General features: G+C 39.5%; 1 protein-coding gene across 3 annotated transcripts in view; it reads right to left on the bottom strand.

Moving 5' to 3' along the window:
• The window catches only part of UGGT2 (UDP-glucose glycoprotein glucosyltransferase 2), a 74,758-nt gene extending 73,599 nt beyond the window's left edge, over positions 1-1,159 (bottom strand). For 2 of the 3 annotated variants that reach the window (XM_056496434.1, XM_056496448.1), the window contains exon 1: positions 967-1,139. In XM_056496434.1, the coding sequence (XP_056352409.1) occupies positions 967-1,124 (158 nt within the window). In that variant the 5' untranslated portion in view covers positions 1,125-1,139. Of the gene's footprint in view, positions 1-966 lie in introns of all 3 variants that reach the window. The other variant, XM_056496442.1, reaches the window with a different exon arrangement.
• Between the last annotated feature and the right edge of the window lie 14,729 nt (positions 1,160-15,888).

Consider the following 15,888-nt stretch of genomic DNA (forward strand, 5'->3'; position numbering starts at 1 on the left):
CTTTGGAAGTTTGCCTCTCCTTTGATTACAGAAGCTTGCAGTTCTCCACTTCACGAACGTTCTCCAAACAGCAGCAAGTAAGTTTAAAAACAAGACAAATATAAGCCAAATGGGCAGGGGAGCCACAAGCATCTAAAACTGGAAAACATTTTCCCTTTCTATTGTGAATCACAAAGTGGTTTGGCTTGGAAAGGACCTTAAAGATCATCTGGTTCCAATCCCTTGCTATGGGCAGGGACACCTCCCACTAGAGCAGTTTGCTCAGAGCCCCATCCAGCCTGGCCTTGAACACTGCCAGAGATGGAGCATCCACAACTTCTCTGGATAACCTATTCTTTACCTCACAGTAAGGAATTTCTTCTGTACATCTGGTCTAAATCTACTCTTAGAAGCCATTTCTCCTTGTTCTCTCACTGCGTGCCCTTGTAAGAAAGGCTCCCTCCAGGAAGCCGAAATCAGGTCACCCCAAAGCCTTCATTTCTCCAGGCTGATATTATGATTACAAGCCAAAAATGCCTTTTGAAGTTCCACCGTGTTTCACTCTTACAGGTTCAAATCTAGACTAGTACCTTTATAATCAGTTAATTAACGTGCAGACTAGTTAGGGACAGGAAGATGTTACACAGTGGAAGGCAGGGATTGTGTAATTGGCCCATTACATCTCCTCAACCCTGCGACCTGCAATACGCCTGAGCAGGTTAAATACAAAGCCGCTGGTACAGCTCCCTCAGAGCGTGGAGAGCCCTGCAAGCACTGTCCACAGCACTTTCCGAGGGGAGAAAGCAGCTCAGCCTCGCATCCAAAAAGTACTTTAACAACCCGCTGACAGAGAGAAAAGCTGCCGGCCCTCTCCGCTCAGCGAAGGGAAAGGGGGTCCGTCGCCCTCCTGTTCCCCAGGAGACGGCCGGGACAGGGCGGCCACTGGCAGGAGGAGGAGAAGAAAGAAAAGGAGGAGGCTGCACGCACCTCGCCTCCAGCAGCAGCGGGGTCGCCGGCCATTTGGCTGCCAGGCGGGCGGTCACGGGCTGTGAGGAGGAGGCCGGAGCGGTGCCGCAGGGGCACGGCCGGGCGCACAGCAGGGCGAGCAGGAGCGCCGGCGGCAGCAGCAGCGCCCAGCCCGCCATGAGGAGCAGCGGTGCTCGGGGACGCCCTGCCCCGCGTGCGCCCCGCCCACACGGCCATGCCGCTCTCCTACTGGCTGCGCCGCGCCTCCGCGTTACGCTATTGGTCAGCGCGGAGGCCAATCAGCGGCTTAAGGCGCATAAATAGCGGGGCGGCCCGCGTCGTGACACGCAGCGCTGGGAGTGCGCAGGCGCAGAAGCGGCTCTGCCGCCCCTCCGTCCTGAGGCGCGCCTGGCCCCGCCCCACTCCGCCGCCGTCGGGGCGATCCCGTTATTTTAAAATTATTATTATTTTGGGGGGATTTCGAGTTGTTTAGTGCAAGAGTGTGATTTACATAGGGTGCCCTAGGCTTGGATGGCGGTGGCTGCAGGCGGCTGAGGAGGGACATGGCGCCTGCCCTGGCACTGCCCTCACATCCCGCTGACCGGGTCCTGGCGGGCTGCGCTCCCTCGGCCTTCACCACCTACAAACAGTAGTGCAAGTCTTACTCTGGGTGAGCAGCTTCAGACAAAATACACACACAGTTGTTCCTCTGAGAGGGAGGTATTTAATTTCTCCTTCCACCAAGTTTTCCAAACCAACTTCTATTTCTAGATGTGGTTTTTTTTGTATCTGCGTATTTGTTTTTCCCTCAAGAAGCATGAGCATGAGGAACCCTGCCTCTACCTTCTGCCTAACTTACCTTGGAGTTTTCAGACTCGTGTTGTCTAATTTCCGATTTTTTTTCTGTGTTCAAAATCTCCGTAGTTAATTCCATTTCCTCAACAAAGCTGCTCCACTCCCAGTTTTTTAGACCTAAGAGAGGCTGGTGCTGCTGGAGCTGTGTTGTGGGATACACAGCAGCTCTGCATAGTTGTTCATTGGAGGAAGAATCCCCCAGCTGTGTTAAAAATAAGGGGTATTGCCTTTTCCAAGAGATGACTCACGAAATTTGAAGCTGAAACCTGGAATGCCTTGCTGCTACATACACTTTAATGTCTTTAGCACACAGTCATCTCCTGACTGCTCAAAGTTGCTTTCTGGGTGGTGGGAGCCAGCGAAGGCGTAACTCCAGGGAGCAGGCTATAGATTTTATAGTTTGGATGGTTAGTGCTCATCTTAAACTATGGCACAGAAACTTGCCTTCACAGAATGCCTGTATTTAACATGCTTCTGGATCTTTATAATGTCAAAGTATGAAAAATACCTCCTGAGGGTCATTCACGTGTAAATTCAGCCTGGGGTCTTTGTGGTTGATCTCTTTTGGATTTATTCACACATATTTTTGCTGTTGTAAGACCTCAGATAATTTCCAGCTACCACTGTGTGTCACATCAGTGATGCCAACTCTAATGTTAATAGGTTAAGTAAATCTTATCGAAAACTGGTAGTGCAGCCTTAATACACCTCTGCACAGGAGTATTTCTCTTGGTTTATGTGTAAAGCCATTAGAAATAACAAAATTCAGCATCTGCTCTATGGGGAAAGGCTGTGATACAGTGTCTAAGCAGCTTCATTTCTTTCATACTGACCATTCAGGAGTTGCTGCTGCTGCTAGTGACAGGAATGGCATGGCCAGAGTACTGTATGGATGAGTAAGTTTGGTCCCCTTGTCTTTCTATGCTAATAACCCAGGTATGAGGCCAAACTCTTCTATCCATAGAAAGTAATTACACATGTGGTAAACTCATAAAACACACTTCCACCCTTCCATAGCAAAGTTCAAAATGCTTTTGATGAACTTAGAAGAGCTCATGCTGCACTTGTTCTGCACAGAATAGGCCATAGCTGATTTATATTGGCCATCTACCAAAAAACATGCCAACCCAAGTAATCCTGTGGTTAAAGGAGTTACAAGGTGCTCTTTTGATATTTCTTCAAGCAAAACTGAGATGTACATAGCTCATTCCCCATGTAGATACATTTACCATGCATTTTTCACATCTCTGTGTGATACAATGTGATGATGGATGCACCCACCTTACCCTGATATATCAATTGGTTTTCTATATAAAGTTGCTCTGTTACTTTGTTTTATATTGATACTGCAGAGTCTGCTTTTGTTGCTTAAATGGTAACTCATAAGCTTGTGCCTGTTTCATCTTGAGCTGTGACAATTTATGATTTGTCATACAAGAAGATAAATAAAATCTGTTGGCACTGGCTATGGAAATATAACTAGCTTTGAATTCAGTGGCAAGATAAAATAGTAGCTGTGAATCAAAGGTCAGATCATTAGTCTGTGGTGAACTACAGAAAATAGCTAATCTGGTAGTTTTCTTGAGAAAAGATCCTTTTTTTCTTAAATTCAGATATCTCTGTTAGACAGAAAGAGTCTCTCTGCTGAGATCGCTCTCTCTCATATTTAGGGTTATTGTTTTATTGGGGCCTCAAATTTAAGATCATAGAATAGGCAAAATCAAGTTGGAAGAGACCTCAGAAGGTCTCTAGTCCAGCCTCCAGCTCAGAACAAGGTTAGATCTGAGATCCAGTCAAGCGTTGAAAAAAAATCCAAGGCTGGCACCTGCACAGCCTTTCTGGGCAATGTAATCTAAAGATGCAGTTTGGATTGCTCCTTGGAAAAAAATACAATGTTGTAAGAGAACATTGCATTCCTTATAAAAGCTTTTGCATATTTATCAGTTTTTTTCCTTTGCTTTGGTACCTTAATCACATTCTAGCCATGAAGAGCCAGTACACACTTTAAAAAAATCTGTTTCTGTATATTTGAGAAAGGCAGATTTTAATCTGTTAAGCAAAATGCAGACCTAGAAGATGAAGAGCAGACTTAATCTTCATTTCTACAGCAGAATTTTATGTAATTAACTATTTCAAATAACTCTTGGCCATTCTTGTACATATATTCCATATATATGTGTGAAAAAAACCCTTTCTCAAACCATTTTTCAGCAGAACAGAAAAACAATTAGAGCCAAAATTTAAAATTATTCATCTCGCAGCTGTGCAAATAGGAATTGATTATCATAGCAGTTTCAGTGTGAATAGAGGGAGTGATTAATGAATGCTTCTCAGTAAGATGCAAATGTTTTATAAGTCACAGTAAGCTATGTCTATTTTATAGAAACAGTAGCAATAAGTAAAAATAAGTTGAGCTTCATCAGCTTATCTAGTTAGCTGAAAATAAAACTTTATTTTCTTAACAGATTGAAAGCAATTTTCATGGTGAAAGGCTCCCTTTCTCCCTAACTTGGAGGTAATATAAATGTCCAACACTAATCAAATTATATTCCTGTTACTGGTTATTAACTGGTAGCCTCCTGAGCAGTAGCTGCTGACATCCTTTTATCTTGTGTGAGATTGGAGGCCAATCTCTTCAGAACCTGTCAATGTCACTGCTATGACAGGCATTTGAGGTGTTTCCCTGAAAAGACTAAGGATGCTGTATTGCATCACTTTTTGTCCATTCCATTATAGATCAGCCATGGTTATTTGATTAGCATATCTCAATACAGTGTTATTCTGGAGCAGACCATACAAAATATGTTTCATAGTCTGTTAACTTTTCATTTTGATTTACAGGGATGAGCCAGTGAAAGAAAAATTGGTGCAGAAGTAACATAAGCCTGGTTTCAGCAGCTCACATAATCTGCTCAGTGACAACTTTCTAGCAACAAGAATTTATGCTGCTTTGCCATGCCTATGCATATAGCTGCAGTGATAGTAAATGGCTTGCTGCCAAGATGCTTCTCTTTCCAACTTCTACTGAAAAGAAAAAAAAAAAATGAAAAAGAGGAAACTGAAGCAACATTTTGGTTTGTGAAATAAACATAGGAGTTACAGCCTCTTATTTAAAAATTATCCACCTTAGAGATTTGGAGAATATTCTTCCTGGACCAGGTCAACAAAATTCCTACAAAACTCTGGGCATGTCTGTACTGTGTAGTGGAGAACAGTAAAATGTGGTCATAATGGGGAATGCAGCTCCATTTTGATACACCAGCTCAAGCTCATAAGCAATGCCACTGCTCTGCTGTGCCAACAAACAGTGTGGTTGTTTTGATTTTTGTATTGCCCTGGCTCCTACCATGCCAAATCTGAGCAAATAACTGCACCAGTGGATAAAAGCAGGACTTCTCTACAATGTTGCAGGGGTTTTTTGAGTTTGTCTATGCTAAATCTTAGTTTATTATTCCTGGATCAAGCTCATCATGTTGCATGAGTTGGCATTTCTGATGCCAACTAACAATCTTGGTTGTCAGCTGACCTGTGCTCACAATTAACCTCTTATTTACAACATGCTGTGAAGTTCTTGGGTGTTGAAAAAAAGAACATTTTTCCTTCTTTCTCTGCGTGCACAGTGAAACAAACACAGGTGATATGCTGATGATATATAACTTAGCCTAAAATGTACAATAAGGTTATTAAATCACCATTGTTGATGATTCAAATAATAGCCACATACTTGTATTTTAGACATGAATTGTCACATGTAACTGTTTCAGTGATTATAACTTCAGAAGGCAAAATATTTATAAATGAAATACACAAAGTTGAGTATTTTTACATTAGTTGATAAGATGGTATGTGCAGTGAAATCCTCAAGACAATTCTGGCCACATAGTGACACATCAGACCAAAAGAGACTTTAGTGTGAAGGTACAGGTGTATTCACTGAGAAAATACACTATTTCCCAGAATAGGGTAGTAGGGTTTGAACTGTAGGCCTGTCATGTAGGGATCAAAAGGTGGAAAATATAAAGCTAAAATGTACCTGTATGACAAAGTATATTAGTGATTTTTCCTTTTTAGTCAGATGAGTGAGCAGAGTTCTGAATCCTTTCCAGGATGCCTAATAAAATATAGATTGGGAAATTAGCCAGTGAGTCCTGAATGTGCACTCAACCAAGTCACCTTTGACAGAAGCAAGGACTGCAGAACCATGATGTACTGTCTACTTACTGCCAAGTGTAGCTTTTCTTTGAACAAACTCTTCTATCCTTTTAAAACTGGGTCAGAATTGTAATTGTATTTCCACCTGTTCAGGGTGCAGACTGCACCATCCAGAGTCCTCCAGTGATAGCATATGCTGGGAGGCAGGGCTCTTTGACAGCAGCTCCTGGCTCAGGCTGAATTACAGACTCAGCAGAAACCATTGCCTTGCAAGGCAATGGCCTCTTGAAGAGGTAACTTGTGCAGTAACTCCCTGTTCCTGGTTCTGCATGGAGCAGCATTCAGGTCACAGCAGAGCTGGATGCCAGGACCAGCTGGCCTGCAGGCTTTGTGTGACTGAGCAACTGGCAGACAAACCTCGTGTTTATTCCTCATTTCCCATTGAATGTCTTGCTAGTGCACCTCTACTGCAGGAACAAAAACTATAATGCACTTCTTGTAAGAATCACAGAATTATAGAATGATTTTGCTGAGAGGGACCACCACAGATCATCTAGTGCAATCCCCCCCGCCATGGGCTGGACCACCTCCCACTGGATCAGGTTATTCAGATCCCATCTCCACAAATGTTGGATATTTCCAGGGATGGAGCAACCACCACCTATTGCCCAACGTGTTCCAATGTTTCACCAAACCAAAATGACTTTCCAAACCCCTGTGCATTTTTTTTTAATTTCAGAGTGATGACATGGAATTACACCTGACTTTTATTGTGCTGTGACTCCTGACTGGACAAGGTCCTGAGCAACCTGAAGTGGCTTTGAAGCTGGTCCTGCTTTATGCATGAGTAGAACAAGCTGGCCACCAGTGCACTCATCCAGCCTGAACTATGTGGTGTGATTTGGTGTGCTACTTATACAGAACTTGCTTTGCACAATTTGCTTAGCATTAGTAGCTAAACTTGATGAAGTTGTACGCTGCAAGCTGTGAACCTTCACCTAGATATTTTTAACATACATTAGGGTCAAGTAAAAGAAGACTCCAGAGCCAGTTCAAGTCAGAAGATAAGGAAATTGCAATCATCAGCAGAAGCTGCAACCTTAGAAGAGAAATGGCCCATGTAGAGACTGTGAAAGGACCCAAGGAAGAACAGGAGGACCCCAGTCTGAATCACAGGATCATGGAATGATTGGAGTTGGAAGAGATCTCTGGGGATCCCGTAGTCTAAATCCCTGCTAAAGCAGGTTCACCTAGTCCCAGTGCACAGAATCATGTCCAGGCAGGTATTGAGTATCTCCATGACCTCTCTGGGCAGCCAGTGTCAGTACTCTGTCACCTTCACAGTAACAAAGCTTTTCCTCAGATTTAGATGGATCTCCCTGTACTTCATGTTGTGCTTACCATGAGCTTAATATTACTACTGGTCCAATCAGTTGCATGAAGAATGGGAAACTTGTAAGGGTATAATTGCCCAGCGATTTCTTTGTTCAGGGTCGTTTTTGGGGGGCACTCAGTTTAAGCTGTAGCACTATTTATGAAAAGGACTCTTTTTTTCTGAATTTAAAGAGTCTCTTTTTGGCTTAAAACCTTGTCAAACGGTTTTAAAACCTTGTTACGGTGGCTGGCATGTGTAATACCCGTAACAACTATTCTGTGACTCTTAAGTGTAATTTACTTTAATTAAAAATTTGTGCAGCTGAAGTGAAACAGAACAAGCTGGTTGCTTTATTGTGTGAAATATGACAGATTTGTTTCCAGTGGAACAAATTTCACTGCTGCTTTTTGGTTTTGCTGTGTCCCTTCTATCGGTCTGTCCTGTTGTTAATGTTAGAAGCAGCACAGTAGATGAGTTTCTTGTATATCAGGGTCATTTCAGCTCACTTCTCAAAGTGGAAAACAATACTTACAGACAAGTAATCTAAAGCTATTCCCTCCAGTATTTTATGCTAAATATCTTTAGAGGGAAAGTAGAAATATTACTTTTGAATTACGCAAATTAATATTTTATGTCCTTTCTAGTTAATCTGAGTATATAAAATTTTCAATTTTTATGATTTACACACAAAAATAATTGCAATCCATTTTGTGAAAGCAACTTTAAAAATCAATGTTAAAAATAAGTTACATGTAAGTGAAAGTGAAGCAAAAAGTGCAGCCACAAGCTACTACAAATATAATGAAAGTGAAATTATTGCTCAAGATTTTTATGACCTTCTGTTTTGAAACCATTAAGAAGGTCCTGCAAATTTAATCCATACTGGAGAAGACACATTTCCCTGCACGTATACATGACTTTCCAGACAAATTTATACAAAAGAAACACTGTGAGAATTAAAGCTCCCAGAAGGAAAATAAAAAATATAATTCCCATATCTCTGAAGTCAACATGCTGTATCCATCAATAAATTATAAAATGTGTGCTTTAAAATATTCATAAACCATGGAAAAGTAAGGAATTACAGGTTTTTTTAGCACTGGAGCATACATATATAAATTAAATTCCAGATTTGTAGTAGCCTAGTATATTTCTTTCTCTGGCAATAGCAAGTCAAAAATCCAAGGAAGTGTAGTCCCAGAAAAATAAGGAGTCACTGAATGAAAAGTACACTTAAATGAAAAGTTGTGGTTAATGTCTATATACAAGGTGATTAAAATGTGCATATTTCTGGAGCTTTGCACCTGTGTATTGAAGTGATTGCACATAATTAGCAATGTGATTATCAAATATGTTTTTGCATGCTGCATATAATTAGACTTACAGAAACACACTACATTTGGAATATTTTAATGTAGATAAACTTTGAGGGCAAAAATGAAGTGTTGTTAAAGAAAAGTAAATCGTTTAACCACTGATGTGCCAGCTGCTGCTACCTCTATCTTCTCTATCCTTCTGCTGGGAAGAGCAGTGGGATAAGCTTTCCCCCCCTCTTCTCTAGCCCTGTTGAAGGAGCAATGTGCAGCTCCAAATTATGGGATGCTGATGACACAGAAAGGAATAAAAAAAGAAGGCAACAGGATTAGTGCTGGATGAATGCTATCTTGATGCATCCTCTTTTGAATAGCTTTGTCTCTGAAATAAAATGAGCATTATAGATTAAATAAAATGGTCACAGTTCTAAGTGATTACCATATGGTAATCACACAGAATTAGCACCTAGGGAAAGTTATCTTTATCTATTAAATTGTAATAAAGGTTTCTGTCTGGAAAACATGGCCTTTTTTTGTTTCTTTGATCCTGATTTCCTACATTAAATGAAGTTAAATCAGAAGCACACTGCCTGTAGTGGTTATTCACATTTGATATACTGCTATTCTTACTATAATTTTGATAACTGGCAGTTGTCAACAAGAATTTACTATACCATATTAGGTTGATAAATTGGGCCTTCTGAAAGGATTAAGGTTAAATGATAGGTCTACTCTGTGATACTAAAGAATGAAAACTCAAATCCTGCTTGCTGGAGGACCAAGCAAATTTTTTCAAAAGACTCTTTTGAAGAGTCTTCCTTTCAAAAGAAAGTGTAAGCTCCTATTTTGCCCACAGTTTTGCTATAAATTTGGGGTTCCCAACCGCTTTATAAAAGGAATGTATTTATAAAATGATTGGACAACTTGCATCCTACTATTTCTTAGCAGTTGGGAGAGGTGATGATAATTGTGCTAAAAACATTTGTATTTAAATAAAATACATTTATAGCATGTGAATTTTTATGTTACAAGCATAAATTCAAATATTTTAATGCTTGTCAATTCTCAGTTATGCTTGCACAAAACCATGGCAGGGGGTACAGGGTTGCTAATTATTTTACAGATCAGATTCTGGTATTTCACTCACCATCAATGGTCTGCAAGCCACAGTGTGACTACACTGCTGTGGACCATCTCTGTCTTCTCTTAACAGTACAATTCTTACTCTATTTCAGTTTTTCTTTTTCCATAAGATGACATGCAGTGTTGGCAGTTTGTAGGTACACGCTTCTCGCTGAACCACTTCAATGTGAGGTGCCCTTAGACCCCCTGGTCAAACAAGCTGCTTTGACCAATCTGTATTTTGATCTCCTTTTTCTGACAGCCGAAGAATGATTCCCTTATTTTTTGCCAATTCTTAATTTGAACACTCCAGCAACTTTGCCTCAACTCTCCCTCTGAATTTACAGTTTATTCATCTGAAACCTGTCACAGTGTTGAACAATTTTTCTTCCCTCTCATATTTCTTACAAAGTCATTGGTCTGTTGCAAATGGACTGCAAGGCCAACAGATCCTTCCCTCTGCTGAGGTTTAGGAGAACTATTTTTGTCTTGACATTTGCTGCCACAGATTGCCATTATAGCTTAAAATTCCTAGTTCTCATGGCAATTACAGTTCCTAACATACTTTAATCCAAGATCATAAGATAAATTAGTGCGAGACATGGATGTCACAAACAGAGACTTCAAAGTGAGTATGAGTTTCTAACCTCTCACCTACAGTGCTAGTGACTCTTCTGTGCTGTGACTGTTGTAGGTTGGCCAGATTTGAGGTAATAGATGTAATTCTGCTGCAGCCTCAGCTGTGAAATTACTTAGATCCCTTCAGCCCTAAACCTGAATTCCTCTCAGCCTTTTCCAGAAGCCCAACTGAACTTTTAACTGATGATAGGACCAGTATTTCACTGATCTTGGGAGGATAATTTAAAAAAGAATCATTACAATTCCTATATATTATGAATACACAATGGGAAAACATAAAATCTTTGTATGGCCAGCTGTATGTTAGGGAAGAACCACTGATTACATGCCTTTAGGTGCTTATAGAATAATAGTTAAATAAGAAAGAGTTAAGAAAAATCCCCAAAGAAGAGGACTGAATTGTTCTAAAAAATTCTCATAGCAGCACATTAAAAAGTGCAGTTCTTGAATTTGAGCTTCAAAGGGTCCAGGTTGGCTTTCTGAAAAGAATCCAAGAAAGGTTTTGTCTGAAATAGTGGCAAACCAGAAAGTGATAGCAGTTCTCAGCTTGCTGTGATTTCCACTAAGGAGTTGGAGGTCAGTTATAAAAGAAAGTTTCAGACTTATAGAAAGCTGTGCAAGCCAGATAAAGGTGCTAGAAGTTGAGCCTGATCTACCATTTGCCATATTTTTTCTTCATTTTTCACCTCTATCCCACAGAGATCAGACGAAGGACTCAGAGATCATGTACTACAGAAATCTTTTTTTCCATCTTGGAGAAGGAAACTTCTTGGAAGATTCTTTTTTTGTTTCTATTGGGGCTTTTTTATTTTGCCTTTTGTTTTTGTTTCTGTTTGTTTGGGGTTTTTTGTATATATATGTATTTTTTATTTTTACATTACACCCCAAAGACTGAAAATAATAATAAAAAAAAAAAAATTAAAAAGAGGAGAGAGGGACGGTCTAGTGGATAATTTCTAATATTATTTCAGATTTTTTTCTCCAAAGATACTAAAGTTTCTAGACATCATCATATAGAGTTGTGATGGGGATTTGGATCAAGACAGGCTATGTCTATCCACGACATACCTAGAAATCTGTTTTGAAGGAGAAGATAACTTTGAAAACCTCAGCAATTTCCCTTCTAAGCACAAGCGGAGGTGCTCAAGATAAACTGAAAGTTGGATAAGTGACGTTTGATGGGCCCTTGCCGATTAAGAGCACCTGAAAGGAAGCAAAAGGCTTTTGTGTGATGCTGGGAGTCAGAAAACGCTTCTGTGACGCTTATCACCAGGTGGCAGTATTACACAGTCTTGCAATTCCTGTTCATTGCCGTGTGAGCCGTTTTGGGGTTCTGGTGGGAGTGTTGATGGGGATATTTGTTAGTTTTTGTTGGCAGGAGGAAACGTATCAGTTTCAGAAGAGCTGTATCTCTCTGTGCATTGACCTCCCTGATCAGAGAGGAAGCTGCAATATAAAAACTTGTATGTTGACTTCTTGGACACCCTAATCTTTAAACAAGGCAGTTAATCACATGCTGCTAGACTGTTCTTTCCTAGGAAAAACACAGTATGAAAATGCAGTAGCAATATCTTTCACATGGTAATCAGAGTGACTGAGGCTGAAGCATCTCCATTTGGACCCAAATGTGGAAAAATAAGTGTGGATGTGATGCAAGTGACATGCCTTTTATCTGCAATAAGTACTCAAAAGCTTCTCTATGCTTCATAAAGTTTGCACCATAAATATTGCAGGATTCAGAAGGCTGAGGGCTGGAAAGACTATTTGTGAGTACACTTCAGTTTTTCTATGCACAGGGCAGAAATGAGAGAACAATTTCCTGTGTCCTGTGAAATGCTTTCCTCATGCTGTCTTCATGTTGCAGATTCTGATTGTATACACCAGCATATACAAGCACCCTGTGTTTAGGGTCTGGGATTACAGAAAAACCCACCCTGAATTTTATACTTTTTGCTTTCTCCCTTTGGCTGCTTGTCATTTGATACTGCATCTTTCAATAAATGGAGTATTTCTCACTTCCCTCAAACTATATTCCCACTCACTGACTCTATCTGGCCACATCATGAAGCCACACACATCCTTTGAATACCAACAGCAGCCAGAGGCCCTTTGGCTAATTTCCTTATCATCATCTTTGTTTCATTTGGGATTATAGCTGGATACTAGCAAGGCTCCCTGAGTGCTACCCCATTATCTAGGCAGTGGACTCCAGTAAGCCCATGTGCAGCCTTACATGCCAGAGATTTTCTTTGCCAGCTAACACTGTAACTTCAAGCTGAGTTTTGGAAGTGTAACTTGGTTATGCCACATACAAAATACAAGAGGCTGAACACAAATTTTTTTTGCTTAAATTGAAACTTGCAAATGCTCAGCAGCATTTTCTCCATTAGTAAATTAAACATGTTCAGAAACTGTCTTGGGAACATATAGCATGACATGGTCTGACCTACACTGAAGCTATAATCTTGGTCACTGAGTTGGAAATGCTTTCTGGAATGCTTGACTCCCAAATTATATCCAGGAGTTGTTTGAGAGAGTGCTAGTTGGCATGTGCCCAAACATGGTTAGAACATTTGGTCATTCTTTATTTGGCTAGATGTCCCTATTGCAATGCCCAGGAATGAAAGAACAAAAGATGACCAAGTTTACCTGGTGGAAAGGGAATCTGCCTTAAATATCTTGTTTTATGTAAAAAATGTAGCTCAGAGTTTTCAGATATGCTTCTTTATTGGGAAACTACCTTCGCAACCATTTTAACCTAAATAAAAGTATTGAAAGTTATTGTATTAGTTTGATGAAGAGTTATGTGGTTGCAGACAAACAAAAAAAGAAAAATACTAGAGTGTTGGAAGCAATTTATGATGTTCCAGTTGTCCGAGGTCAGCATCTTATAGAGGTGGAATTATGACTACTCAAAGCATAATATAGCTGATCCTTTCTCTCATAAGGAAAACGTAGCAATGCAGTGTAAGGAATGACTTGCAGAAGCTCCTGCATATGGACTGGCACATACAAGACATTGACTGAAAACATTGTTTCTGTGGTGGTTGCATTCTGAGTAAAGGGAATTAAAGGTGTTCATAGATTTAATAAAATAATTACATCAAGAAAAAGAATGGCAAGCAGAAGTGTAAAGTAACAAGCCTTAGGCTGAATTGCCACTTTACAAGAAAAAGGACTGCTGGCAGTATAATGCATAAATTGTTTTACAAGGAAGAATAAGGCACTCAATGTGCCATTGAAATGAAGGTTTGCACATACTAGAATTTAATCTGACAAAAAATAAGGGAGGTTTACACTTTAAACATTGAAACAAGTTAATCCCAGACAAATTACTGAAGTTAGTGTTAATTTATTAATTTAACTATTTCTATCCTTGTGACGAGGGAAACACCTGGGACTTACTGCACGATGAAAAATTGGTTTATTGGAAATCTCAACTGGCTACAAGTATTGAAACAGCTCAGGTCGAAGCAGTGATAAATGATTTAAAGAAACCAATGTGAGGTAGGTGTCACTTTAATTTTGCATTAAGAGATCTATTAGATGTTAACCTTGTCAGACGTGTAATTGCTAAATGAAATCATGTTTTTGTTCCTTTGCTTCATAAAATATCACTTGCTTACTCATGTTTCACATGCCCATTGCTTCAGACTAGCAAGTACTATCCTTTAAAATATATTGTAAGGATGCCAATTTTTATTTTTAGCAACTTGGAAAAAGTGTGAGTGTTACCTGGGAATCGGCAAGGATGAGGGACATACTGTGTTGGAATTCTAAAATACTTTTCTGTGCAACACTTTTACATATTAGCCTGTTTTGGGTGGAAATGACAGTAGATTTGGCATGTAAATTTTAACAGGTGAAGGTATTCTGCCTGAAATTGTCACAAGGAATAGGTCATTTCAACATTATTTTATTTTAATGCTTGGTGGGTGAACTTTGTGATATCTGTTGTCAGCATGGGATCTTGGAGAATTATGGAAAAAATAAGAGAATCCTAAATCATACCTGTAACTGTTTTATTGTGAAATCCACAAAAATTACATTGATTTTGTAAGATTATCTCAAAATTAGCTTTTAACGGACTTTAGATTTTCCTTGTTGTTAAAGTCTCATTGGAGATTTATAGATGAGTTATGTTTGAAAGGGAAAATGTTGTGATTGAGCAGTGTTTGCCATGTTTAGGGCTTCATTTTGAACCCAGTCATGATCCCATTAAATCAATGGGAACACAACTCTTTTTCAAAATGACCCTTTTCATTGCTTCATTGATGCTAATGAGTTAGAGCCACACACTTGCAAAGAAGCTAAATGATTTTATTAGAGCTTAATCCCACAGGGACTTGCACAGTAATGTGGGCCTCTATAAAGAGAAGATAAAATACTACCAAATTAAAACTATGTTGTTGGTTGTGCTGTGGTTTGTGACTCTACATAAAGTGTGGTCCACAGACCATTGTTAAGAGCATTCAAATTAGTGAGTAAAAGCCTTCCTTTGAAAGCTGAATAAACACATTGATTCATGTGGCACTGCAAGTAACTTCTAGTTTCAGAATAAGAAGAACCTTTTAAAAGTCAAGTTTTTCAGTTAAACGTCATTATAAATATTTTTTACTTCTCTTGTATGTCTATTCCATTAATTTTTAACCAGTCTTTATGGATCAGTAACTGTCTTGAGTAAATTTAAATAAATAAGAATTTAAAATTCTACTGAAGTTGAGGGTTTCTCTGTTTAGCAACTTTAGTTTTGAGCTCCTTTTCATGGAGATGAAGGTACAGTGTTAACAATCGGGTATTTAATGAGAAAATCTTAAATTGTGATATTTCTGTGTCATACTAAAAGCATCAGAAGAGATACTTGAATCTAAATCCTTTAGCAGCACTTCTATTTCAAATGAATTTAGCCATATTTCTTGTTAAATAGTGAACAGGCTGAGATGAGAACAAAATGCTTCTGTATCTTACACATATAAGTATTTAAATTTGTCTAGGACAGGCTTTGTGTCACCTAGTAAAAGAAAGGTTAAAAGACAACCTCAGTAAATCCACACTTTGGAATCTGAAAGCAGGTGGGCATAGTGGTGGCCAAAGCAGAGAAGGGAATCTGTTCTCCGTAGAGAGAAGATGGGTGCTCTGCTGCTCATGCTGGCAAAGAAAACGGTGATTTTCCTACTTCAATAAGAGTCAGTGAGTGCACATCTATTGTCATTAGAGGAAGAAAACTAAATAGGTTTGTTTGACACCAGATTCTCAATTCTTCTTCCAAAGGATGAAAGTACTTCCAGTACCGTGGTGCATGCCTGAACAAGGGCGAATTTCACAAGTAACCCATGGTGTTTTCCTTTAAAAATTTCATTGAAGGTAGAAGTGTATCACCTCTTTTTATGTTTTGGCAAGACCCAAACATTTGCCACTGTCAGACTTTTACTGGTGTAAAATACCACAACACCACTATGGGATGCTGTGGTAGATGTTTGGAGGTGG

This window comes from Oenanthe melanoleuca, chromosome 1 (genome assembly GCF_029582105.1).
Source record: "Oenanthe melanoleuca isolate GR-GAL-2019-014 chromosome 1, OMel1.0, whole genome shotgun sequence".
NCBI lineage: Eukaryota > Metazoa > Chordata > Aves > Passeriformes > Muscicapidae > Oenanthe > Oenanthe melanoleuca.